The sequence below is a fragment of the Carettochelys insculpta genome, chromosome 8, assembly GCF_033958435.1.
Source record: "Carettochelys insculpta isolate YL-2023 chromosome 8, ASM3395843v1, whole genome shotgun sequence".
In the NCBI taxonomy this organism is placed as follows: domain Eukaryota; kingdom Metazoa; phylum Chordata; order Testudines; family Carettochelyidae; genus Carettochelys; species Carettochelys insculpta.
The window spans coordinates 10,359,331-10,385,595 of record NC_134144.1 but is presented as its reverse complement, the minus strand read 5'-3'; the positions used below and the strand labels follow the sequence as shown (position 1 = coordinate 10,385,595).

Below are 26,265 nucleotides of genomic sequence, written 5' to 3'. Positions count from 1 at the left end.
GCCTCATACTCTGCTAATGTCTTCTTCCAGAGGACCTCACAGAGCTTTATAGTCAATGAATTAATCCTTATGACATCTTTGTAATGTAGGTGTTACCTAAAACATGAACCATATATTTGTTAGAAAACTGAAGCAGAAAGACCAAATGACTCACCACACAGCCAATCAATAGCTGAGGCAGGGTTAGAAATAGAGGCAAGAAATCTGATCATCAATCCTAATGAGAGACTTGTCTCTCCGCTTTTGGCCTAGAGAAAGATACAGCATTGTTAATCAAGAGCTTGCAACCTGTTCTATGAGAAAGTTCTCCAAATAAGTCCTTTTGCAACTGAAGAGTACATCACAGTGAACAGTGCAAGCCTTCATGTTTGGATTATGGTTCAAAGAATCTAATTCTTAGATGTTATCCTGGTAAAGTTTACATAGCACCTATTTAAAGAAATTACATTTCTGTCAGTGGATATTGCTATTTTGTTTTAGGGAAAAGAATAACTAAGATGTCAATCTGCTGTCATAAGTGCAATTTCAATTGATTTGGTATTGTTGATATGTTGAACATATTCTTATGCATTCTTTCTGTTTTAGAAAAGCACAGGCAGGCCACACATCATCCAGAGGACTGTAGGAACCCAAACTTCAAAGCAAATGAAAACTGCTGGTATGTATTCATTACATTGATTTTTAGTAGCAGAAATAGTTTTAGTTGTAACATAAATGTCATAAGAAAAGTAATTTGTTTATTAAATACCAAGCTCATCATCATCACACTGAATTTCAGAAATGTTAAAATGGAGCTGAAATGCTTTCACCTATCAAGACCTGTGTTAGGTTCTTGTGGCAGAGAGTAGCTTTTGATTTCATCATTAATACTTTAATCAGCTGCTATTTTTGGATGCTAGCGATTATCATAAACACATGAAAGGGAAAATGCAAAACTGTATAGCCAGGTCTTAGCCTCTTTATTTCCCTTTTTAGTGCATGTTGAATTTTTACTGTAAATCCATATACATATTTTGTTATTGAGGTAGGATCTTAAAAGCTATGAATTTTAACAAGTGCTTTCCAATTCACCTTTTAAAAGGAGATGTTTGTGTGGGTTGTCTCAGTCCATTTCCTGCTGGAAAAGTGTCCACATCCCAACGTATGGTTTCTAACATATTATATTGAGCCTTCTTAGGATTTCACTAAATTTTTAAACTGTTTAATTTTTCCGTCTTCATTTACAATACACACTCTCTCTCTCTCTCCCTCTCTCTCTCTCTCTCTGCGGTAAATAGTTTCCATGATTACAAGGATTTAAATTGCAGGGTTTCCTGCAGAAATAATAAAATATTTGAGTTCTGTTAATTTTATTTTTTTCAGAGACCAAATCTAGTTCTGAGTGGTCCTTCCTGCCTGAGTTACAGTGGCTGAGGAAAAGGAGAAGAAAGAGAGCTGCATCACCATGTGTAAGTGTGCTTAGACTGAGTTTAGACCTCTGCAGTGCAGCATAAACTTTCAAATTCTTTAAATATATGTGAGCAAATGTTCCTGGCAGAGAAAAGTCTTTGAACTTTTTAAACAAATTTTAAAATATTTATTTCATATTTTTATAATATAGTACTGTGTTCCACCAAATGATGCTATTTTATTTGAATGTGAATATTTGAAAGTAAAAGCTTAGTTACCCAGCACTTCGTTAACTGGAAAACTATGTTAACTGGCATTGCAGCACTGCTGGCTGACATTATCAGCAAGTGCCTCCTTCCCCTTCAGCCTGCCTCAAGCTGTCATGAGCTGGATCTGCTGTTAGGGGGCAGAGGCTGAGCAATAAGCTTTGTTATCCAGCACATTCAATTAACCAGCAGCTCCCAGGAGTGCCGGATAACAAAGCTTTCACTATGATTTATAGAGTGACAGCAGTATCATGTACAGTTTGAACAGAAGTTTGATATAGAAAGTCTAATTTAATTTTCAATGATCATTAAGGTCTGAGAATACTGTGGGCAAAGTACAGCCTGGTATGAAGACTGAATACTATATAGAAGTCCTATCCTATTTTCTCATGGCTCATTAAATAGCATGGCCAAAGCCACAAGTAGCACATTTGTGATCCAAAATCAGCATGCAGACTAAAGGGCAGACGGGACATGAATGTGTGGATAGTAAAGTAAGGTGGCCGCATAATAGTGTTTAGACCACTGTCTCTCCTTCTATCCATGGGTTATGCTTTCTGTAGATGATGGGTAAACATCCTCCCCATAAAAGACAAAAAGTGGGGGATTGTAGTGAGATGAGGACCTAAAACAGAAGCTCATATATCATAGACCTGGTGTGAGGCCTAGTCAACAATGATCAAGACATCGCTAATATAAAACAAAGCTGAGCCGTGAGCAAGAGGTTGGCCCTGCTCACAGCACTTGGCAAGAACAAGGCTGACATTGCAGAAATACTCATACCTAAGAAGTGCTGGGCACAGACCATAAATATGTTCCCGGAGGGATGATAATGGAACACCTCATTAAGAAACATCTGGGTACCTACATACTCCCCACAGATAGCGGGGACATATTAACCCAGGTTCAGAGCAGGGTCTGTGATGATAGATATGGATGTTTTGGTTGAACCACCACATACAAGTTAGTGGGTGGTATTTAGGTACCGTCAGAGGGTGTCAATCTGATGCATCAGGAGTGATGTGTAACTTGTTACTATTTGTGTATAAAAATGTATCATAAAGGCCTGTGTCCAGCTTAGAGAGCAGTAGGGAATCCCACCACTACTGGGCTAAGTCCAGTGATGGGGTACTCTTGTATTAGCAGAATTGGTAGCATCTGATCCAGGGTGTTGGAGATGATGCCTCATTTGACAATAAACTTGGCCTGTTGCATTCATCCCTTGTCTGATTTTGTCATCTTTTGGGGGGCATTCTCTCAGAATCTGCTGTATTGGCTTCCTGGGCAGAGCCAGTGCAACACCCAGGAGGGGCACACACACTCAGCCAATTGGTTATCATCAGTGAACATAAAAAGATGTATTTCAGGGTATCATACTGGTGACTTCTGATCACATTTGGGGTTGTTTAGAGAAAAAGAAACTTAGGCAGATCTCACAGTCAGCAGACACTCTACACATTACAGCTAGTTTATATCAGTTTGGATTCTATTTTGTCTACACACGTGTGAATGACTATGCTGTTGCTTGTTTTAGCTTTATTAATATTAATTTGTACCAATTTGTCTGTATGAGATCTGCTTTGTTCTAGGATCATACAGCGCTATGTTTAGGTTTCAAACCCTATCTTTTTTAATAAAAACATTTTTTCCAATATCTAGTAAATATTGCAATGGAGCATAGGGTTCTACTATTGTTTTCTGTGCCTTTTCTGTAAAAATTGGACAAAGAAATTTAGATCTGAATTTATTCTAAATGATAGCGTCCAGATATTCAGCTGACATAAATCCATGTGACACCATTGCAGTTAGTGGAGCTGTGTCAATTTACAGTAGTTGAAGAGCTTTCTTAATTGTAGCAAACTTATTCATATCAAGTCACATTTATGTGAGTAGTCCTGATGAAGCCAGTGAAGGATACAAACTTGGCTCTCCCATTGCTATTAGATCAGCTGCAGATTTATTTTTAAAAATTACCATCACACTCATTTCTCAAAACGTATTTTTAAATCCAGCAGGCATCTCGTGTATTTGAAGAGATGAAATATCTGGAGCTCATGATTGTCAATGACCATAAAATGGTAAGGATATTGATTGAGTGGTGATCTTCCATGTGATCTGGTTTAGAGGATAGTCTAGATCTGTTTGTCTAAATTTCCATATTGAATTGTATCTGAGTACCTTTATTTTTTGGGCAGATTTTTGGGTTGGAGAAAGGAACATGTATCTTCATGGAGGCAAGATAAAGTAGCTGTTTGTAAAGGGCAATAAATTACATAATTTTTAAGGGCTTGCTTAAGAGAAGCAAGAATTGAAGAGAAGGATGTGCTTCTGAAGAATGTCTCTGAGGCACTGTTTCCCAGGAACAGCCCTTGCTAGTGCTGTTCTGAAAGTTACAATGTGGCCCACAGTAGTTAATAATAATACTTAACATTTTACACAGCTCCTTGAATATTTAAAGTACTTTACGAACATTACTAAGCTAATATATATTTATATTAATATTTTATATGTATTATTGGTGTGTGTATGTGTAAATATATCTACACATATTATATTATACTTCTCTATAATGTGTGTGTCAGATATATGTTAACATATTTAACTATGTTAATCAGCAGTAATGTTAGAATTTAAATTTAAATTCAGTCTTTCAAAGATTAAAAAAACAGGGCAAGACTAGTAGGACACAGCTTAGAGGCAGTCAGACATGTGGAGGTACCTCTTTTTTATTTCCTCATAAATCCATGCTTGTAAATATGCCAATGGATTAAGAAAGATATGTTGCATTTACAAAGAATTCAGCTCTTATTTCTTGTTTTCCTCAAGGAGATATTGAAGAAACAAGCTGGCATTTGGTATTTAAATGTTGCTGCTTTCATTAATTGTGGAAGTAAGATGGATTTATCAAAATGTCAGTACCCTGCCTATTCAGAAGACTACACTCTCACTCTCCTGTTGGAGGTGCCATGGTAATGAGGCAATTCGAAGCAGGCTAATGAGGCACTAATATGCATATTAGCACCTCATTAGCATGAAGGTAGCCACGCGAATTTCAAAGTGCACGCTTCAAATTGCAGATTGACAGTGAAGATGGGGGCAGCTTTGAAATAAGCGTCCCACTTCGACATTCCCTTACTTGATCTAGTTCTGTGGGAATAAGGGAATGTCAAAGTGGGGCGCTTATTTTGAAGCTGTCCCTATCTGCACTTTGAAATTTGTGTGGCCACCATTATGCTAATGAGGCACTGAACATGCACATTAGCATCTCATTAGCCTGCTTCAAATTGCCTCGTTACCATGGCACCTCCGACTGCAGAGTGACAGTGTAGAATCAGCCTAAATAAGATAGGTGGGATTTGGGGAATAGTGTAGAAATACCAGTTCTCTCAACAGATGTTGTGGAGTACATGGGGAAATTCCCCAAATCTCAGGCTACTTAAGGGTTAAACAGATCACACATCTTGCCTACCATGTGAGGCCACAAACCCTGCCTATCCACTCCCTACACCAATGATTGATGTAGTGGAATTCCTGTATCCTCAAAATTTTTTCCTGTAATTTTGGCCCTGCTGCATGTTTTTCAGTAAGGGGGGCTTGATTTGCACCTCAGTCTTTAAGAGGAATGGAGACGGTTGAAAGGAAACAAGTCTGCAGATTTTTTTACAAAAATGTATTGAAAATTTCTGTTGGCCTGGTTTACCAGCGCAGGTTAGATATCTAGTTTATTTTTTTAGTGCTACATGTCTATTATGCCTGTGCCTGTAGGTACATACCTTGTCAAGTGCTTCAGTTTCAGAAGAAACAAGCAGCATTTACTTTTTTTGATTGTTATTTTTAAAATGATTGTATAACTTGTATATACTGTATAATTTTTGAATAAAACAAGGGATGTTGGAATTGACTTGTTGGTAGCAAGAGCCTAACCAAAAATGTGCTTAGGTTTATCATGTGGATCAAGAACACAGCTATTCTACCAATCACACTCTCTCTCCGTACCTTGTATTTCTTTTTGTTCAGTCTCTTGATGTTACATACATATTAGAATGTCAGATTTCTCTCCTACCAGGCGTTTAGCTGCAGTACGAACTCTTGTTTGTTAATTAGAAAATGTATTTCAGGCAGTAAGGACATGCAACACATATAAGGGGAAAATTTCACTCTGATACACACTACAGAATGTTCTGTTTGTAGAGTAGGTTGTTGAGGTAGTTCTAAAAGAAACATTTGGGAATATACAGTATTTACCCTTTAAATTTTAAGGGCTAGAATATGTAAGCTTTACGTTGGTGGCATCTACTGAGTGTCCCCACACCCATACATGCCCAGGCCCCTGTTAAGGCTTTTAAGGTACTTTCAGTCCTGACTGGACCTTTGCTGCATTCCTTGGCAACAAGTTCCACTGGTTCACTGTGTGTTTGTTTTAAACCTAATGCTTAATTTCATAAGGTGGCTGCTGGTGTGTCTGTTTATGCAAAGGGGTAAATAACACTCACTTTTTTGACATCATTCATGATTTTATACACTTCTATCACATCCCCCTTAGTTGACTCTTTTCCTGAGTTTAACAGTCCATTTTAAGCTTCTCCCATGGGAATTGTTGCATACCCAATAAGTTTTGTTATCTTTCTCTGTACCTTTTGCAGTTTTAATGGAGGTGTTTTGTTTTGTTTTGACATGGAGCAGTGAGAACCACATGCAGTAGTCAAGGTGTGGGTGTACACTGGATTTAAATAGTGGCACATTTTCTCTTATTTTATCTATCCCTTTCGTAATGGTTCCTTACCTGGGGTTAGCTTGTTTGACTTCCCCAAGATAAGGGGTGAGCAAACATTTTATGTCAGCACACACTTTTCATCCCTGAAATTAGCAGCCCACCCCCATCTGTCTAATGTAATCCAAACTGACAAAAATTTTGGTGAGGTTCATGTGCAAAAATACCCTTTTGGTATATGTAAGAAAGTAAGTATGTAGAATGTAAAAAACTTTATTAGTTGGTGTATGAATGTGAGCACATGTATGTAAAACCAGTAATGTATTTAATGAGATGGATGAGCCTGAGACCTAGCAGCCAATCGAGCAGTGCCCACCTTATAAAATGTCATGCCCTGCTCAGGGGGCCCACCCCCTACTTTGTGCAACCCTGCTCTAGACATTAAGCAGATATTTCCAGAGAACTTTCCATGACAACTCCCAGCATCTCTTTCTTGAGTGGGTACAGCTTATTTAGACCCCATCATTTTGTATGTATGGTTGAGGTTGTTTTCTCAAATGTGCATTATCTTTCACTTATCAACTTTGATTTTCTTCCACTGTTTGGTCACCCAGTTAGCCATGTTAGTGAATTCCTAACTCTTTGGACATTGTCTTGGCTGTCAGATGTCCTGAAGAAGTGTAAATATATTTAATCAACACTATTACCTTATCAGTCAAAATAGAAATTTTATTTTAAAATAAGGGAAGTTAATTTGAAAAGATCTTCTTTTCTTCTTTGACTGCTTGCTCATGTCCGTTGTATTTAGTGTATGTCTACACTTACTGTGAAATTGTTCAGGGTCAATCTTCCAGGGTTCAATTTCGTACATCTGGTAAAGACATGCAAAAGCAATCTCTCTGGAGTCCACAGTCAACCCCCTACTCCTCCTCTTGTGAAACATTCCCATTAACCTACCTCAGTGAGACCTTATTGTTGAATGCAGATTTGTTGATTCTATCTATGCAATTTCAGTAGCTTGAAATGGGTATGTGTGGTTGACTGTAAGGTCTAGTGTAGACCAAGTCTTAATTGTGCGTGTCTGCCATGTTAATTGATTGCAGAAGATTCTCCCTCAGCACTATTCATAGAGGACCAATTCTTTTTCAACAGATGTCCATCAGTCCTGTTCAGCAGGCATTCCCTGTTTGTTGAGCAGACAGACCGAAAACTCTACAATCTGAAAGACTCTCATTCAACCCTAAAGACTCTGGGCTCATACATTCCTGGGCCTTCACAAAAAATAAAAGTTTGAAGTCTCAGATATCGCAGCGTGAGGGGAACCCTCTCCTGCCAGGAGTCTACTTATGGCAATTTCAAAGGATTTAAGAGGCAGTCAAGTAAACAGTCACAGCCTCCTTCCCAAGGAGCTTCTGCCTGATCCAAGCCCACAGGCAAGTGTCTATTTTGAAGGTGTGTCTGAGGACAGTATGCTACTCAATTCCTTGGATCCTTCACCCTTTTTTGCCCACTGTTTATGTCATTTCCTCCCAGCCTGGCAGTCTATGACTTAGGACTGATGATTTCTCAGTATGGTGGAGCCTGGCTGTACTCTACAATTAATTTTACTAAATTTACTAATCTAAGTTAGTCAAGTGTTTCTATAACTGGTTTTCTTTGAGATGTGTTGCTTATGTTCCTTCAGTATCCCACCCTCCTTCCCCACTGCTGGAGTTTCCAAAAAGAAGGAGTTGAGGTGGAGGGAGCACCATATATACAGCAGCGTGTGTTTGCCACTCCAGAGGGTACCAGAGCTGGACCCCTATGGATACTGCTAAGGGAAAATCTTCTGGCAACAGTGCATGTGCTGAGCATACACACATCTTTAAAGAACACCAGTTACGGATGCGGGGAAACTGACTTTTCTTAGATCCATTTTGATTGGTATTAATTATATTACCCTCTTAAGTCTTTATTTATCAAGCTCCATATTAGCTATTCTATTATTTTGTCTAGGATCAAAATCAATTTGAGAGGCTTATAGTTACTTTGATTGTACCATTAATCCTTTTAAAATATTGCCAAAACATTAGTTTTCTTCCAATCTCCTGGAACTTCTTCATTGTTCCAAGACATACTAAAAAATTAACATTAACAGTGCAGAGAGGCCCTGAGTCAGGCTGTAGGATGCAAGTTAGCTAGACCTGTTAATTTAAGAATATTTAAGGTTAGTAGCTGCTTTTAGCATTCATCTGAATTGCTCTTGAAACTGAAGGTATACATCATCATAGGATAACCATACGTTTTCTCTATTTGGGGAAAAAAATTCTGTTTAACAGATATATGTATTGAACACTTGTGCCCTTTGTGTATTATTATTGACAGTAATGCCATTTCTATCTAATAGATGACCAGTACCATTGCTAGGGTTACTTGTATTGTTTATATAAAGCCACAACTTACTCTCCCTAATTCTGCTTGCATTCCTGTCCACCGTGCCCACCCCAAATGATATCATAGCCTTCTTTCTTTATTTTGGGATTGTGGTTTTCGAGCAGCTAGTAAAATAATTTTAAACATTTCTTAATTCTTCGGATTTTTCTTTTAAAATTAATTCTCCCAGCTGATTTGGCTTATGATTGTTTTCAGCTTTAAGAAATTGTCCCTTAGAAGTACCAAGCGTCCATATGACTGGTTTAGGCTGTATTTTGTTTGCACATAACAGATACAGGTTGAACTTCCTTCATCTGGCACCCTCAGGACCTGACTGGTACCGGATGAAAGAATTTGCCAGTTGATGGAAGGTTAATATTTTCTAGCACATTACCAACACTTGTGCTGTTCAATGGACTCTTACAAAACATTTATGAACAAATTAGAGCTAAATAACAGCACAGAACACGGAGATACAGGATTTGTGGTTGTAAAGAAACTTTATGGGGCCACAGGAAACTTGGCCACACGCATGATAAGTGGTCATCTACTACATCATGCTGGATTACAGAATTTGCTTGAAGAGAGAGTCCCAGATTAGAGAGGTTTTACCTGTATTATCAAGCCTTGAGCACTTGCACCTGTGCAGTTACTAATTTTTTAGATGTGATTAATTCCTCTTTATCCAGCAAGATAAGGGTCTAATATATTATTCTATTTTGTTAGAAGGGACACTTTCTGAATTAGGAATTTGTCATCTCTAATATTTAAAAATTCCAATGTTGTTTTACAATTGGCAGTATGAGACCTCCAGAAAACATAACTCAGATTTAATCCTTCATGATGACATATTTTATTCTTTACACATTATACATGGATTCTTAACGGAGTCAGTCATACTGATCTCTAGTATGATTTGGTGAACTGTAGCAGACACCATCTTGGGTTTTATTTGTTGGAACATTCATCCATAAGCATATAAGATTATTTGCTTCTGATCCATTGGTTAGTCGGAAACAGGCCATGTCATCTTTAAGATAATGGCAAACGAGGCTACTTGTAAATGTTCACCAATGTGAGTAAAAGCTGTACTATTTCAAGCTTATAAGCATATACTTGTGAGTTTTTGGTTACCAGTAGAGGGCAGATTTCTCCTGCAGTAAGATTGTACTCTGGGAAAAATCCTTTTATTCTGTGTTTTGAGACACTGAGTTGTATCAAGTATTGATAATTGCTTAATGTTTGAACTTTTCATACTTTCTTAAAACCTTCTATTGTTATAAATACAAAAGTCCAAGTAAATGCATTGTTTCCATTCCTTATTTTTAGACCATTGTATTCATCTTTCTTTTTATTTCTGGAATGTTCTAGTCTTTTATAATGTGCTGTCAGCTCTCTCTGTATTTAAATATTTTAATGAACAATGAAGCACAAGAATACAGTTTTCACTTTCCACTTCCAGGAAATTTTTTTCAATTTGTTAAAGATAAAATATATTTTAGTACCAAAGGGTCCCCTAAGGAAGAACCTCAAAGTCTGCTTTAATGGTGATGGTGTATGCCATTTAAGGTCCATATTGTTGATTTGACAAAAGAACAATTGCATTGGTAGGGTCCCATGCCAATGCCATGTAGTGTGGGAAGTTGGGATCCCAGCACTGGCAGTACACAGATCACTAAGGAAGGTGGTGTTCAAGTAGCCCACAGGAGGGGGGCCATGGGTTCAGTGATTAGTCAAATCACATGGTTTAGCACCTAGTGCAAATGAATTGGATGGGCTGCAGCTATTTGAGTCAAAAATGATAGGGTGAAATCTACTATCTTCTGTATATTTCACCTGTATAAAACTGAATTGCTTGTATGAGTGAAAGATAGCATCAATCTGAATGAAAAAAATTTTGTATACAATTTAACAAGATGATATAATATAGCAGCTTTCAGAGATTATTTTTATGATTTTCAGTTTGACAGGTACAATGACTGGCTGTTTATATAAAAATGTTAAATAGTTGTAATTTTAAAATTTCTTTCTGTAAGGGGCTCCATGCTATCTATTTTAGTCCAGGAAGTCTTTGTGAATACTTAATCTGTTGCTTAGATTTTGGCACATGAATCCTCTTGTCTAAGTCTCACGTGCAGTCCATTATGCTTTAGAACAGGGGTGTGTAAAGTGGGGTGGCAGGCCCCCTCAGGGGAGGGTCATGAAAGCTCATCCATCTCACTAAAAATGTTGATATATGTTGTTGTTTTTACATATGTGTATTCACATTTATCTACTGATTAATAAAGATTGTACATTCTATATACTTATTTTCTTACACTTGCTGAAATATTTCATATGCACATAATCGAATTTTCTGTTGGCTTGGATTACATTAGCTAGGTGGAGGGTGGGGCCGTTAATTGCTTTAGAATGAGGGTAGATCAGGTCCTACAAAATACGTTATTCAGAGACTAATGCGGAGAGATGCAAAGGGGGCACCAGCCAATAAGTGGCCATATGACCTCCCCACATGGCTTCTGTGTACCCCCAACCTGGGGCCCTCTTGCTAACCCTACAGGGCCTTCTTGGCCCCTGTTTGACCACTTTCTTGGTCTGGCTCTCTAGCTTCCCTTGGAGGACTTCTGTATAGTTATTGGCAAGAGGTGCGGCAAGCCTTCAGGGCCCAGTCCATCCAATCATATAGCCTTAATTATGTCTGTTTGAAAATTTGGTTATTTAAACTCTTTAAGGCTACGTCTACACATGCAGCCAACATCGAAATAGTCTATTTCGATGAATAACGTCTACACGTCCTCCAGGGCCGGCAACGTCGATGTTCAACTTCGACGTTGCTCAGCCCAACATCGAAATAGGCGCAGCGAGGGAACGTCTACACGTCAAAGTAGCACACATCGAAATAGGGATGCCAGGCACAGCTGCAGACAGGGTCACAGGGCGGACTCAACAGCCAGCCGCTCCCTTAAAGGGCCCCTCCCAGACACAGTTGCACTAAACAACACAAGATCCACAGAGCTGACAACTGGTTGCAGACCCTGTGCCTGCAGCATAGATCCCCAGCTGCCGCAGAAGCAGCCAGAAGCCCTGGGCTAAGGGCTGCTGCCCACGGTGACCACAGAGCCCCGCAGGGGCTGGAGAGAGAGCATCTCTCAACCCCCCAGCTGATGGCCGCCATGGAGGACCCAGCAATTTCGACGTTGCGGGACGCGGATCGTCTACACGGTCCCTACTTCGACGTTGCACGTCAAAGTAGGGCGCTATTCCTATCTCCTCATGAGGTTAGCGACTTCGACGTCTCGCCGCCTAACGTCGAAGTTAACTTTGAAATAGCGCCCGACGCGTGTAGACGCGACGGGCGCTATTTCGAAGTTGGTGCCGCTACTTCGAAGTAGCGTGCACGTGTAGACGCAGCTTAAGAGGCATAAGTGGCTCTTTTGCTGCTCTGTAGTTTTACAAAAATGTTTTATACTTATATATTTCAACATTTGCTGAAACAAATAATGTATTTTCAGTGATTACTCAAGTTCTAATTTCTTTTCAATATTTTCTTTTAGTTCAGAAAACATCGCTCTTCCCATCTGCACACAAACAACTTCGCAAAGTCCGTGGTAAACCTTGTAGATGCTGTAAGTATCATTATGGTTCCTGAAAACTGAGCTGATTATTTTAAATCATTGTATGGAAAGTAGGCTTTACCGATATTAGGATGAAAATAAATGCACTCAGCATCTGTTAAATAGTTGAAAAATAATTTTACAGTTTCTCTGCAGAGGACTAGCTTAGGCTGTTATGTAGAAAGATTCCTATCTATAAGAAACTACCTTTTTATTTATTCTTGGTGTTTTCTCAAAGCTTCCAGCTGCTACAAATTTGCCCTCTGGAGGAAGTGTGAAGGAGCGTTCCACATGTGCTTTCCCCTGTTGCATAGTTAGTTTTAATCAAGCCTAAATAAAAGTCTGCAATGCTCCTGAGTACCACACAAGTTGCCAATGCTGTGACCACAGCTCATGGAAGGTACAAATATCTACTAGGGATGTAGCAGAAGCATGTGAATGAACATTTCTATTTCAGTATTTTTGTGAGGGAACAACTTTGAGAGGAATGGAGCATTTAACACAATTCACAGTGTACCTAGTACATATTGTGGTGGGGAGCACCCAGATGGCTATCAGACAGTAAAAGACAGATACATTAGCCTTATGCTGTACAAATCCTTGTTGCTATGGCAACCAAATGGCAGTTACACCAGGTAAATTGAGACCCCTGAGGTCAATTAAAAACCTCCTAGAACTCAGTTGCAACAAGTTGGTTGAGACATCCAGAGGCAGTTAAGGGCTGGCTGGCTGCTGTCAGGAGTAGTGTGAAGATGTGCTACAGGAGAGCTGGACAGTACAAACACTGGGTGACCCCAAAAGGTTACTCACCAGGTACAGAGGTGATGGGCAGGGAAAACTCTGCCCAGAAGATAGCCTTTTGTGCCGAAAAGATTGATGGGAGGTAAAGACCCTACAGGGAAGAGAGATTGAGTTGAGAAGTCTAGCTGGTTGCTCCCCTGTCTTCGGAGTCTAAACCATTTCCTCCTCCCCATTTTCCTTAATAGCTGGTGACAAATGGCTAAATCAGACTGTGGCATACCCTGACGTAAAGGGACTAAACTGAGAACTCTAGTGAGCCACTAAAGCAAGTAGCTAGAACTGAGGTTGCATTTTTTCCCCCCAGAAATGGAAGAAAATTCTCAAACTACCAATACCCAGAAGCACAGGACCCATCTTGGGGAACAGAATCTTTGTCATAAAATGTATGTTTTGAACTGGTTGTGTGGAGCACATTCTATAAACTGAAAACAAGACTGGAGATAGAAGATGCTTTCTCTCTCTCCCAGTTTTTATATCTATGTAGCTATAGCTATCAAAATAGATAAAACAAACTCAGTGTTTGGATTATATGGCATACTGAAGGAAGATTAGATTCCTGTGTGTTGATCTGGCAGCTTCTTAAAGGAAAACATTCTCACATGTCTGAATAGCATCAGTGTTTTTTCTCTTAAGACCTCATATTTAGATTTATTTGGTCCTCTTATGCTCTTTCATGGGCCTGTAAAGAAAACCAGTAGCAACCATGAAAGTATAAGACAATCCAGTTTAAAGCTGTCAGTTCTCGAGTAACATGATATTTTGGATCTTGTGAGTAAATTCAGGAAAAGTAAATACACCTCGATGTCATAAGCTGTCTGCTCCAAAACGTAGGGGAAGGGCTGAGAATCAGTAGCTCCATCTTGTCTAGCCAGTGTGGAAGAGCACTGCTACAGCAAGAAATGATCAGGCCTAAGGCTATAATTTAATCATGGGTATTATTAATAAAAATCATGGACAGGTCACAGTCAGTAAACAAAAATTCACAGCCTGTCCATGATTCATACTGTAAATACCCTGATTAAATCTTTGTGGGGGGCAGATGAGGGGGGTGGAACCAGCAGCTTCAGCAGACCACCAAGTAGCAGCGGCTCTGGCCACCCTGGGACTGTTAGTGGGGATTGGCTTGGGAGCTGCTCTTTGGGGGAATGCAGCTGCTGGCTGGCCACCCTGGGACCGCCCCTGGGGGACTGCTGAGCACTGCGCCAGCACTCGCCTCTGCAGAAGTCGCAGAGGTTATGAAAAGTCAAGGAATGTGTGATTTACTCGACAGCATGGTGCCCAAGCATTAATGCTCTTTATACCCAGCACTACACACACTGGTATGATGCAGTTGTGTCTGTGTTAGAGTTTTCATTATTCCCAGGATTTCTCACAAATATTCCCTGGAATTTGAATTAATTACAGGTTGGATCTCCCTAGTCTGGCACCCCTAGAAACTGACCAGCCCTGAACCAGGTGATTAGCTGGCCCCTCTGCTGCTAGCCTCCAGGCTCTCCCCTGCTGGCTACTGGTCCCCATTCCCAGGTTCTCCTCTCGGCCTGACAGGGCTCCCAGCTGCTGGCCCCACTGCCACTGTTGCAGACAGGCTCCTAGGTTCTGGACTCCTGCCAGATCACGGATGTTGCCAGACCAGAGTCTGTAATTAGTCAGCCTCAAAACAAAAAGCAGTCAAGTAGCACTTTAAAGACTAGCAAAATGGAACCACTTTGCTAGTCTTTAAAGTGCTACCTGACTGCGTTTTGTTTTGATAGTGTATAGACTAGCACGGCTCCCTCTTTGTTACTAGAGTCAGCCTGTGCTTCTTGTTACAGGGGACTTAACACATTTTCAGAGCTGTACTGACATTAAATATTTGCATCTTCTAAAACTCAAGAGGTAAAAAATAAACATGTACTTCATATCATTGGGTCATTAGGCTTGAGATGTTTGTGACAGGTTGTCACTTCTGGGGTATAGTCTGGGAGTCACGAGAACTCATTGGCCCCCTCTTAAGACACACATCTGGGTTGGCCCTGTCTGAGGACACAGCCACCCTCACATTTATCACCTATCTTGACAGCAGATGGCGCTACTCACCCAAACTCTGCTACCTGAATAGTTTATTAGGTGAGTTTTTGTGGGACACACCCACTTGAAGTGGGTCTGTCCCATGAAAACTCACCTAATAAACTATTTTGCTAGTCTTTAAAGTGCTGCTTGACTGCTTTTTGTTTTGGTAGGGTATAGACTAGCACGGCTCCCTCTCTGTTACTCTGCTACCTGAGCGCAACTAGCACATACCAGCCATTTTTTCAGCTTCCCAGGCACACTGCCCCCACTCTGACAGTATACGTACACAATTCTACTGTTTTACACTGCACAGTGATTTATACAACACAAACTCATAGTTTGCCCCCTCCTGCAACATGGAGAAGAAATGCATCAGTCCCCACCCCTTGAGCATTGATTACCAAACACTTAATTCCAGACTTAATTGTTTAAATAAAGCATAAAACAAGTTTATTAACTATGAAAGATATTTTAAGTGATTGTAAGTGATAAGCTAGTAAGTAAACAAAAATGCAAACTAAGCTTAATGTACAGTAAAGATAGGATTTGAAATAAGTCTCTGATCCTGCCTGGTACAAGCAAGCTTGCATAGCCTCAAGGCGCTTACACTACATCTTGGGATCTCTGACCCTGTTACAAGGGCTTTTCTTTTAGAGCTTCTTGTGAGTGTTCAGTTATCAGTAAGTGAAGAACAACCAGTGATGTCCCTCCTTGCCTTTATATACATTTTTCAAATGGCTGTAACCCTTTTTTCAACTTGGTTCCCAGACCAGTTTGTGGAAAGATATGGGAGTCTGGAACTATGTGGTCTTGTCACATGCCCTTGCAGAGTCATAGCAGCCATTACTTAGACTGTCTGGAGCATTCCATAGCCCATACTCTTTGTCGATGAGCCGTTAGCCCTGGCTGGCATCATCTTTATTGTACCTCTGGGTGTTTTCCGGAGTTAAGCCCATTTAAAATACAGATCCCTAGTTAATATTTATAATTTTGATACAAAAATGATACATGCATACAAATAGCATAATCTTGCAAATCGTAACTTTTCCAGTGACTCCAGACGTTACCCATCTTGTACAAAATGCATCTTAATTATGCCATAATTATATCATAGCCATGCAACTGTGAAGAATATAGAGTGCAATCTTATAATATTAATGCAGAAAACTATTGCAGTTTCAGCTCTGTTATAGAGTCATAGAATCATAGGGCTGGAGGAGACCTCAGGAGGTCAAGTCCAACCCCCACCCCCCGCCTGCTGAAAGCAGGACCAACCCCAACTAAACCATCACAGCCAGGGCTTTGTCAAGCTGGGACTTAAAGATATCTAGGGAAGGAGATTCTGTCACCTCTCTAGGTAACCCATTCTAGAGCTTCACCACTCTCCTAGTGAAATAATTTCCCTAATGCCCAATCTAAACCTCCCTGACTGCAACTTAAGACCATAGTTCCTTGTTCTGTCGTCCGGTCACCACTGAGAACAGCCTCTATCCATCCTCTTTGGAACCCCTTTTCAGGTAGTTGAAGGCTGCCATCAAATCCCTCCTTACTCTTCTCTTCTGTAGACTAAATTAGTGCCAAACCTTCAGCTTCTCCTCATGTCATGTGCTGCAGCCCCCTAATATTTTTGTCATCCTCTCCAGCCTCACCAGTGCTGAATTAAGGAGTAATCACTTCCCTAGATCTGTCTGCTAGCAGTGCTACAACTAATGCTCCCAGGATGCTGTTACCTTTCTTGGCTACCAGAGCATATTGTTGGCTCATATTCAGCTTCTCATCCTCTGTAATCCCCAGGTCCTTTTCTGCAGAATTGCTGCTTAGTAGATGGTTCCTAGCCTAAAGCAGTGCTTGGGATTCCTCTGTCCTAAGTACAGGACTCTGCACTTGTCCGTGTTGAAGCTCATCAGATTTCTTTTGGCCCAATCCTCCAATTTGTCTGTCATCCTGAACCCTATCCCTATCTTCCAGCGTATCATTCTCTTCCCCCCTAGTTTAGTGTCATGCAAATATGTTGAGGGTGAAATCCTTCCCCTCATCCAAGTCATTAATAGAGATGTTGAACAAAACTGGATTCAGAACTGACTCTTGGGGTACCGTGCCTGATACCAGACATAGAGCTGTTGGGTACTACCCATTATGTCTGACGATCTAGCCAGCTTTCTGTCCATCATACATATCATGTATCCAAACAATATGTCTTTAACTTGCTGGCAAATGTACTGTGGAAGACCATATCAAAAGCTTTGTTAAAATCAAGGTATATTACATCCTCCATCTTCCACATATCCACAGACCAGTTACCTTGCTATAGAAGGCAGTCAGGTTAGGCAGGCATGACTTGCCCTGGATGAGTCTGTTAACTATTCTTGACCACTTTCTTTTCCTCCAAGTGCTTCAAAATGGCTTCTTTGAGGATCCCCTCCCTGATTTTTCCAGGGACTGAGGTGAGGCTGACTGGTCTGTAGTTCTTGGATTCTCCTTCCATTTTTTAAACATGGGCACTACATTTGCCTTCTACCAATTGCCTGGGACCTTCCCTGACCACAAGTTTTCAAAGATAATAGCCAGTGGTTCTGCAACTCAGCACCCTTGGATGTATTTGATCTGTCCCCATGGATTTGTGTATGTCCAGCTTTTCCAAATAATTCTGTGGAGGGCTGTAAGTTTGAGGCTTGGTTTAAGGGTAGTTGAGAGATGTTTAGTGGTATACATTAGAAATCTGTTATTGTGTATGCCAGAATTGTGAGAAGGCGAATTTGTTGCACATTGGCACTAGATTATGTAGCAGAGCTGGTGCACTTCAGTATTATTTACTATTCAATACAGTTAGCAGACTAAGTTTTGTTGCTTTGCTATCTAATTTAACACATCTAGGCTTACTTCAGCTAGATCTACACAAGGGTAAAAAATCGATTTCAGATACGCAATTGCAGCTACACCATTAGTGTAGCTAGAATGAATGTATCAGAATCAACTTTCTTACCTTGTGTAGTCCAGGCCCCTTTAGGCTCACTCTGATGTCCCTTACTCTATGTAATACCATGGAGTACAGGGATTGATGGCTGAGCCCAGAGAGTTTGATTTTGCTGCACCTATACCAGACGCACAAAATCGAACTCCAGAAGAATGATCTTCTCTGATGTTCCATTAAGTCTAGATTCACCCTTAGGATATATCTGTACAAAAGAGAAGTGTAATTCTCAGTTCAGATAGGTGTACATGCACTAGCTGCACTTGAGCTAACCCACAAAAATTAGCAGAGTAACTGCAGCTGTGTGGGTGGCATCTTGCCTTAATTGCCCGAGTACAATCATTCTGACACCCTGGGTGTGCATTTCAGCAGTTAGCTCAAATCTCTGCTTGTGCTGCCTTGGCCACAGTGCTATTTTAGGCACTAGCTTGAGTGTGTGCTATGTAGATATATTTGTCCCCAAATTCTTAAATGACAGATGACTATGCACTCCTTATAGATGGACTGACTATTGAACTTTGAGTCAATGTTCATGAATTTAAAGTAATTCCAAGTGCACACATGTTACCTGAATTACAGGCAAAAAGTTGTTTTACATTTGTTTAAAAAATGTAGACATTATATTGTTCTCAAAAGGGGACTAATAAAGATATATCTTGATTTGAGTATAAAATTAGGTTTCTATCGCAATGGTTGGAAAGGTTTTTCTTTGCTATAGATATGATTAGTCTCCAGAGGGCTGTAAGTTTGGGGCTTGGTTTGGGGACAGTTGGGTGGTGTTTAGTGGTGTGTGATATACAGTAGGTTAAATTAGCAGAGGTGGGAAAAAATACCCAAAAATGTACTTAAATAAAAATTCAGCTGTGAGTGTTTTTTTGGGGGGTGGGGATGTACATAAGTACAAGTCACCGGTGTCCCTCTGGAAAAATACTTGAGTAGAAGCATATGCACACACACATACACATGCATCACATCTTTATTGTACTCAGGTACCCAAAAGTGAAACCAGCTGAACTTTTACTGAAGTACCTTTTTCGGTACTTCTTCCACCTCTGCAAATTAGATAATCTGGTAGTCCCTTCTGGCCTTAAAATCTATGACTGTGGTGGAAGGCATTGTCATGTCCGTGTACAGATCTAAACATATGGATGATTTTTTGTAGGTGTTCAGATAATTATTTGAAATTGTGTAATTTTCTTTTCTATCTTTTTTGATCTTCAGTAAGTGCATTATAATTCTCTTACATCCATCCTTTTTCTTATTTAGTTTATTCAGAGTCATTTCAGCTGTTGAGTGGGCCAGATTAAAAATGCTTATAATGCTTGCACTCTTTGCTCCACAACTTTTTCTTTATGCTAACATAGACATTTGTTAGGATTAACACCATGTATCCATGGACATTCAACTATAATTGATTCACAGTAAAAAAAAAATTTGATGAATCACGTTTGGTATTCATGTTAATAGGATTGTTTTGTACTCTTTATTTCCGCCTCTATTTTTCCCACCAGTTAACTCAGTCCTCGTAGGCTGGTAAATAAAGCTATGAATACAATTGTTAATAGAGACTCTGAGTCATACTGTGTTTCTTGAAACTCCAGTCCAGTGGTATGTGGTACAGTTCAGTCAAGAATTGGGTCCATGGTTGTTTAGTAGGGAGGAAATCATACCTAATCTTTTTTTGTTATTTGTTTAGCATATTATACGTAAAGTGTTATGAAGTATTATTGCATATTTTAAGTGAATACAAACATAATGCATAAGCTATTGAAGTGCCTTGGAAATGTTTTCCAGTAATAATGTGGAACACCCTGTAGTTTCAGAGAGTCCAAACAATGCAAGCTTTGAAAATGTAGAGTATTTCTGTATTATATTATCTATCCCCAAATGAGAGGTACAGAAAAACCAAATATACAATAGTGACTGGGTAGGAAAACAAAGGACAGAGGCAAATGTAATTTAACCAAAGAAAACCTGGAACTCTGAGACTAACATTTTGGCTAGCTCTGTGTCTATGTGAGAGTTGTTGCTGAAAGATGTTGGAGCCAACAGAGCTACTCCTTTTGTGTCCTGACCACAACCCACATTCAAGATAATCATTTGTGCCAGATTGTATGGGACGGTACAAAGATCCTTTTCTCAGAATACAAGCATGCATAGACATCCTTATGTAAGGACTTGATCCATCACTTCTCAGTTGAGTCCTTGTACTGGTCTTCAGTGGTTCAGGGGAAGGAACTTGGGCTGACACTTTGTACCATAGATCAGCAATGGGCAATCAAGAACAGTCAGTGGGCCTCATGATTGGCTCTCCTTCATCTCACAGCAGCAGGTATTGTCTGTTAATTTTTTTTCTGATATTTTTTCCTTCATATTTTTCGTGTACTTGATAGAATTACTTTGATCTCTCTACTCTTTGATATTTTAATTTGTTCAGTTTTTCTCCTTTTTTGCTTATAGGTAATTTCCGAGTATTGCTTTTTTCAGTCCATGAAGTTAGTGAGTGTATCTTAAGAAATTTTTTCACCAAATTATGTAGCAGACAACGCTATTGTGTGTCTTGTTCTGGCTGCCAGTGGTACCTCACACACCTTCCAACCCTTACAAATAAGCACTGATCAGCGAAGGAACAGTTTGCACTATGGGTTATAATGAGTGTGTATGTAAGTGACTGCTGGGTGCATAAACATTTTAGGTTCTGCTCGCTTTTCCTTTCATGGTGGGCCTGTAGCGTGGGCTGTATGTGAATTTTAAAGGAAACCTGAAATGTAGCAGAAAATTTCCTCCTTGTATTCCCTCTGTGGATCCATGGGATATAGCTTTGTTCTTCTTTGAGTGCTTGCTCATATCTATTCAGGTTAGGTGTGCACATGCTTCATGCAAAACTGTTGGAAAGTTTTACCCTAGTTGTTACCCTTTGGGTCAGCTGTGGAGCTCTCTGGAGTGGTGCTGGTGAGGAGCCCTATATATGACCCTGTGGCCTTGACTGCCCCTTGGGCCTTCTTCCCAGTTACTCTTATGGGGGGAAGGAGTGTGAGTTTCAAATACATGGGAGCAACACATCTCGAAGAACAGCTACAATGTTGAGGAGGTGGTTGAGGAACCATTTCTTTTTGGAATACTTGCTTGTATCTGTTCTGGTGAAGCCACATCTGGAGTATTGTGTCTAGTTCTGGGCCTCCCAGTATAGAAAGGAGGTGGATGCATTGGAACATGTTTAGTGGAGGGCAGTGAAAATGATTCAGGGGCTGGAGCACATGACCTATGAGGAGACGCTGAGGGATATGGGGTTACTTAGTTTGCAGAAGAGAAGAGTGAGGGACGATTTGATAGCAGCCTTCAGCTTCCTGAAAGGGGGCTCTAAAGATGGGAAGAGGCTATTCTAAGAAGTGACGGATGGCAGAACAAGAAGCAATGGTCTGAAGTTACAGAGAGAGAGGTGTAGGTTGGATATTTAGGAAAAGCTATTTCACCAGGAAGGTGGTGAAGCACTGGAATGTGTAACCTAAGGAAGTGATGAAATCTCCATCCCCAGAGGTTTTTAAGTCCTGGCTTGACAAAGTCCTGGCTGGGATATTTTAGTTAGCTTAATCCTGCTTTAGGCAGGTGACTGGACTAGATGACCACCTAAGGTCCCTTGCAGCCCTAGGATTCTGTGATGATTCTGGGATTCTACTTAGCCAAAAGCCTTAGCTTACAAACAATGCCTCAAGCTATGATATACAGATAGACTGTGATTTTGATTCTTTGTTTTTGATACTCTGGAAGAATACACCTAAACTCTTAAGCTGTGTCTACACTAGCCCCCGCCTTTCAGAGGGGCCATGGTAATGAGGGAGTTCAGAAGATGCTAATGAGGGACATGAATATGCAGGTCCTCATTAGTATAATGGTGGTCATGCCCGATTTGAAAGTGCCGCTTTCAGAATGCACCCAGCTGTGTAGGCGGGGGCCTTTTAAAAGGAACCCTTGACTTCGAATGCCTCTTCTTCCAAATACTAAATAGGAAGAAAGGGCTTTTGAAATTGCGGGGGGGGGTCCTTTCAAAAGGCATCCATCTACACAGGTGGGCATGTTCTGAAAGCGCCACTTTCGACTTGCACATGGCTGCCATTATGCTAATGAAGCACTGCATATTTATGTCAGTGCCTTATTAGCATCTTCCAGACTCCCTCATGTCCAAAGAAGGGGGCTAGTGTAGACACAAGCTCAATGTATAGGCTTTTACAGGGAGGCCTGAATATCTGTATCCTAACAAGACGGTGCCTGTCTGCTTTACAAAATAGAGTACACCCAATTACCAAGTATCAACTAAGATTTTATTCATCTTGCCTTTTTGGATTTCTAAAATCTCATGATATCTGTTTTGGCAATTGATAAATCACCCTCTCATAGGCCGTTTCTATACATGCCACTTTTTCTGGAAGCAGCATGCTAATGAACAGCCCGGAAGATGCTAATGAGGTGTGGATGTAAATTTCCAACACCTCCTTAGCATATGGTCACGTGATTTGGCATCCGGAAACAGCTCTTTCGGACGGACTCCAAAATAAGCCATGTAGAAGTGCGACCTTTGGGGATCTCCTGGAAGGAAATCCTCCTTCCAGAAGCCCAGTCTTCCTGAAAATTTTAAAGGAGTTGCACATCTTTAGCTCTTCCAGGCTGTTCATTAGCATGCCACTTCCAGAAAAAGTGGCATGTGTTAAGACGTCCATAAATACTCTCAACTTGGCTCCTAAAAGGAACACATTATCACAAGACTTTCTTGATGTTCAATTCCTTCTTTGAAATCTTTTCTGAACAAAATTAAGCTTGTCTGATTGGTCTCTTCTGCCCCTGTGCTCACTGCCTGTTTTCTAACCTGTGTGTTGCCCACTGAATCACTTTTAAGCATAAACTGGCTGATATTCTAAAAAAGGGCTAATGTTATTTTTGATTTATTCAGTAGCTGCACCTATCATATATCAGTAGGCAGGATAATTATACATTAGATAGGGCATTCAAGGTATAATTTGCAGGAAAAGTGTATTTGTAAAATAAAATATGGTGATTCTTGGAGATGCTCTTTGGTAACTGTATGTCATAGGAATTAAACATCAGTAGTTTAAAACACTGCTAATTCTAGCTGGTTAGTGTGTCTGCTTTATGTGTCACTCTGTCCTTTCTAATTGTAGACAAACAAGTGTAAATGAGGAATATAAGATCCTTTGCAAACTTGCATTCTGAATATGATATAGAAAATATAGTACTTTAAACTCTCAACTTGTAGAACATCTGTTCTGTCACTGAAATGAACCCTTGTAAACAAGGATTATTTACACCTTAAAGTGACATTAATAAATATTTAGAGTCTGATTCTCACTATTCTGACAGGATAAGCTAGCCCTTAAAGTTGGTGTTGATAGTGTATATACTACTCTCACAGTGTAAAAAGGAATTACAATGGTAATAAAGTGACTTTAGAGTAAATGAGAAACTATATGTGAATTAAAAAAAAGAAAACACTACTACTTTCCTTCAGGTTGATTAAAGATTGGTATGACCCCTTCCTTTGTCAATGAGATCCGTTAGTGTATCTTTAGGAAATTTCTATGGGGAAATATTCATATTTCTGTGTGGTGATTAGCTACTAAAATTATCAGACATGATAAACACTAACGGGGAAAAATAGGAGGTCAAAATTGAAATTTGGAAAATGTATTTTGTTCTCTATAATAGTAAATTTAATGAAATGAGATTAGCAGATTATAGATTTTTTTAGGCAAATCAGCTAACTATTTCCCCATGTTTCCCTCTTTCTTTATCCTCCTTGTCCTTCCACTGACTCTGACTGGCTAATTGTGCATGTCTGACCCAGTGTTCTACTCCTGTGCCTGTCCTGTCTCTGCCCCCAGATATACAAGGAACAGCTGAACACCAGGGTGGTTTTGGTTGCTGTGGAAACCTGGACAGACAGGGATCGTATTAACATTCACCCTGACCCTCTGCAGATGCTTCATGACTTCTCCAAATATCGACAGTACTACATCAAACAGCATACTGATGCTGTACATCTGCTTTCGTATGTACTATTAGATGATGGTTTAATCTATTAGTTTTATACTTATGTATAATCTGCTCATCCACCAGCCTACCTCTCTCTCTTTCTCCTCTACCTGCATGTCAACCAACCTTTGCCTGTATTTGTGTGTTTCTGGTATTCTAATCTAGTAATCATCCCATCTGTAGTATGCAGCAAGGTATATTATGGGCACACGAATGTTTATTATGAAATATAAATATAGCCACACATTTACCACTGCATTCTCTAACTGTATGTTTAATGAGATCAGATTAGCTGTGATAGTTTGCTGTCTTAAAAAAGAACTACATGTCTATGCACTTATTTATCAAGGAACTTAGCCCAGTCGTCTTTTGAATGTTTTTCCACGGGTGACCTTGTGGTAGCTTTTATTTTGTGTATTAAATTCTCTTACAAAGACGCTCCCATGATGGAACTAGCAGATCTCAAAAGCATTCTTGAGGTTCCAAGATGGTGCTGCTGTACTCCTATAGCTGAACTCAGAGCAGCTACAGGATTGAGTAAGCATGGCTGTTAGAATGCCATTGAGGAGCTTGGGGATGTCAAGCAGCTCTGCAGCTTTACCATCCAGTTTCCAGAAGTAGCAGGAGAGGGCAGAACTGAGGGCGCCCTCCAGGCCTGCCAACAGAGGAGGACAAAAGGGGCAATTGCATAGTGGCCAGGTGGGCTTAAGTGGGGTTGAGGGCTGCCACTGCTGCCACTACTGCTATAGCCCTGCCTGGGCCCTTTAAAATAGCACTCTTGTAGCAGCGTGAAAGTGACTAAGGCCGCAGTGGACAATATGTTCCAATCTGTGGCAAATAGGACACTACGTTGTGGTGAATGCATGCTTACTTAACTCATAAGATAGGGGGTGGTCGATCTGGGGCTCTTGGAGCTTTAAATTGCGGCTCCTTCTGAGAGCCGCATGGGGGGGTGCTGACTGTCCTCTCCGTGTACGTGCCTCGCTGCTTGCAAGGAGAAGTACATGGCAGCAGCAGTGTGGCCCCAGCAGCAGCTCCTGCAGCTCTGGCAAGTCCCTAACTTTGAATTAGAACAGGGGAGTCAAGTGTGCTTAGCTCTAGGGGAGGGGGAGGGCATTTATTTAACTACCAAAAGTCGTATATTATTTAATAAAGCTTTGTATAATACAATGTGGTGAATCTGGAAAGACGACAACCACGAGTATGGTGGGCTTTGAATTCCTATTGGACGCTGCTGGATTAAGGGGATCCCTGGAGCTGGGATCCATGGAACTGCAGGACGGGAGGGCGTCATGAAGGTTGTAACCATGTGAGTGAGTGGGGAGGGGAGATCTGGGCTGGGAGGAAGTGGGGGCAGGCTGGGAAGAGAAGGAGAGATCGAGCTCTGGGATGTACCCAGACACAGGACTGCAGGGAGCAAGGGACTGAGTGGGGGTGGAGGAACTGGACTGGGAAGGGAAAAGAGCAGAGGGGTGGGGGCGGAAGAGGCAGGGATGTCTGTGAGGAAGGAGCCAAGTGGTGGGGCACAAAACTGCTGTGGGGCAGAGTTGGGCAGAGAGTTGCTTGTGGGGGGCAGAGAGGGGAAGGGGCCAAGCTGAGCACAAGACTATGGGGTTGGGGACAGGCTGGCAGAGCTGGGCAGAGGATTGCTGGCGTTCAGAGGGGAAGGGGTTGAGCTGAGCAGAGGAACACTGGGGTGGGGCAGCTGTGCAGGAAGTTTTTGGGGGACCAGAAAGTGGAAGGAGCAGAGCTGGGGATGGGACTCTGGGGGAAGAGCTGTGCAGGGATGACTGGGGTGGCAGAGATGGATGGGAGGGGCACGTCTGGGCAGGGGGGGATGGGGTTATGGCCAACCAGGGGGCCCTGTGATTGAGAGGTGGCGCTCAGGGTTTCCCTGGGCCGGGGTGGCTTGTTGCCCTGTCCAAGGGAAGGGGGTAGGACCTATTGACTGCTGCCCGGGGTCCTGGAATTCCTGTCAGCAGGGCTGGTGCCCTCTGCAGGAATGTT

At 40.9% G+C, this 26,265-nt stretch overlaps 1 protein-coding gene across 5 annotated transcripts in view; it reads left to right on the top strand.

Moving 5' to 3' along the window:
- Positions 1-26,265, top strand: part of ADAM23 (ADAM metallopeptidase domain 23) — a 178,241-nt gene that overhangs the window by 69,274 nt on the left and 82,702 nt on the right. For 4 of the 5 annotated variants that reach the window (XM_075001868.1, XM_075001867.1, XM_075001865.1 and 1 more), the window contains exons 7-11: positions 586-658; positions 1,363-1,448; positions 3,668-3,733; positions 12,333-12,404; positions 24,108-24,274. In XM_075001868.1, the coding sequence (XP_074857969.1) occupies positions 586-658; positions 1,363-1,448; positions 3,668-3,733; positions 12,333-12,404; positions 24,108-24,274 (464 nt within the window). The remainder of the gene's footprint in view (positions 1-585; positions 659-1,362; positions 1,449-3,667; positions 3,734-12,332; positions 12,405-24,107; positions 24,275-26,265) is intronic. The other variant, XM_075001866.1, reaches the window with a different exon arrangement.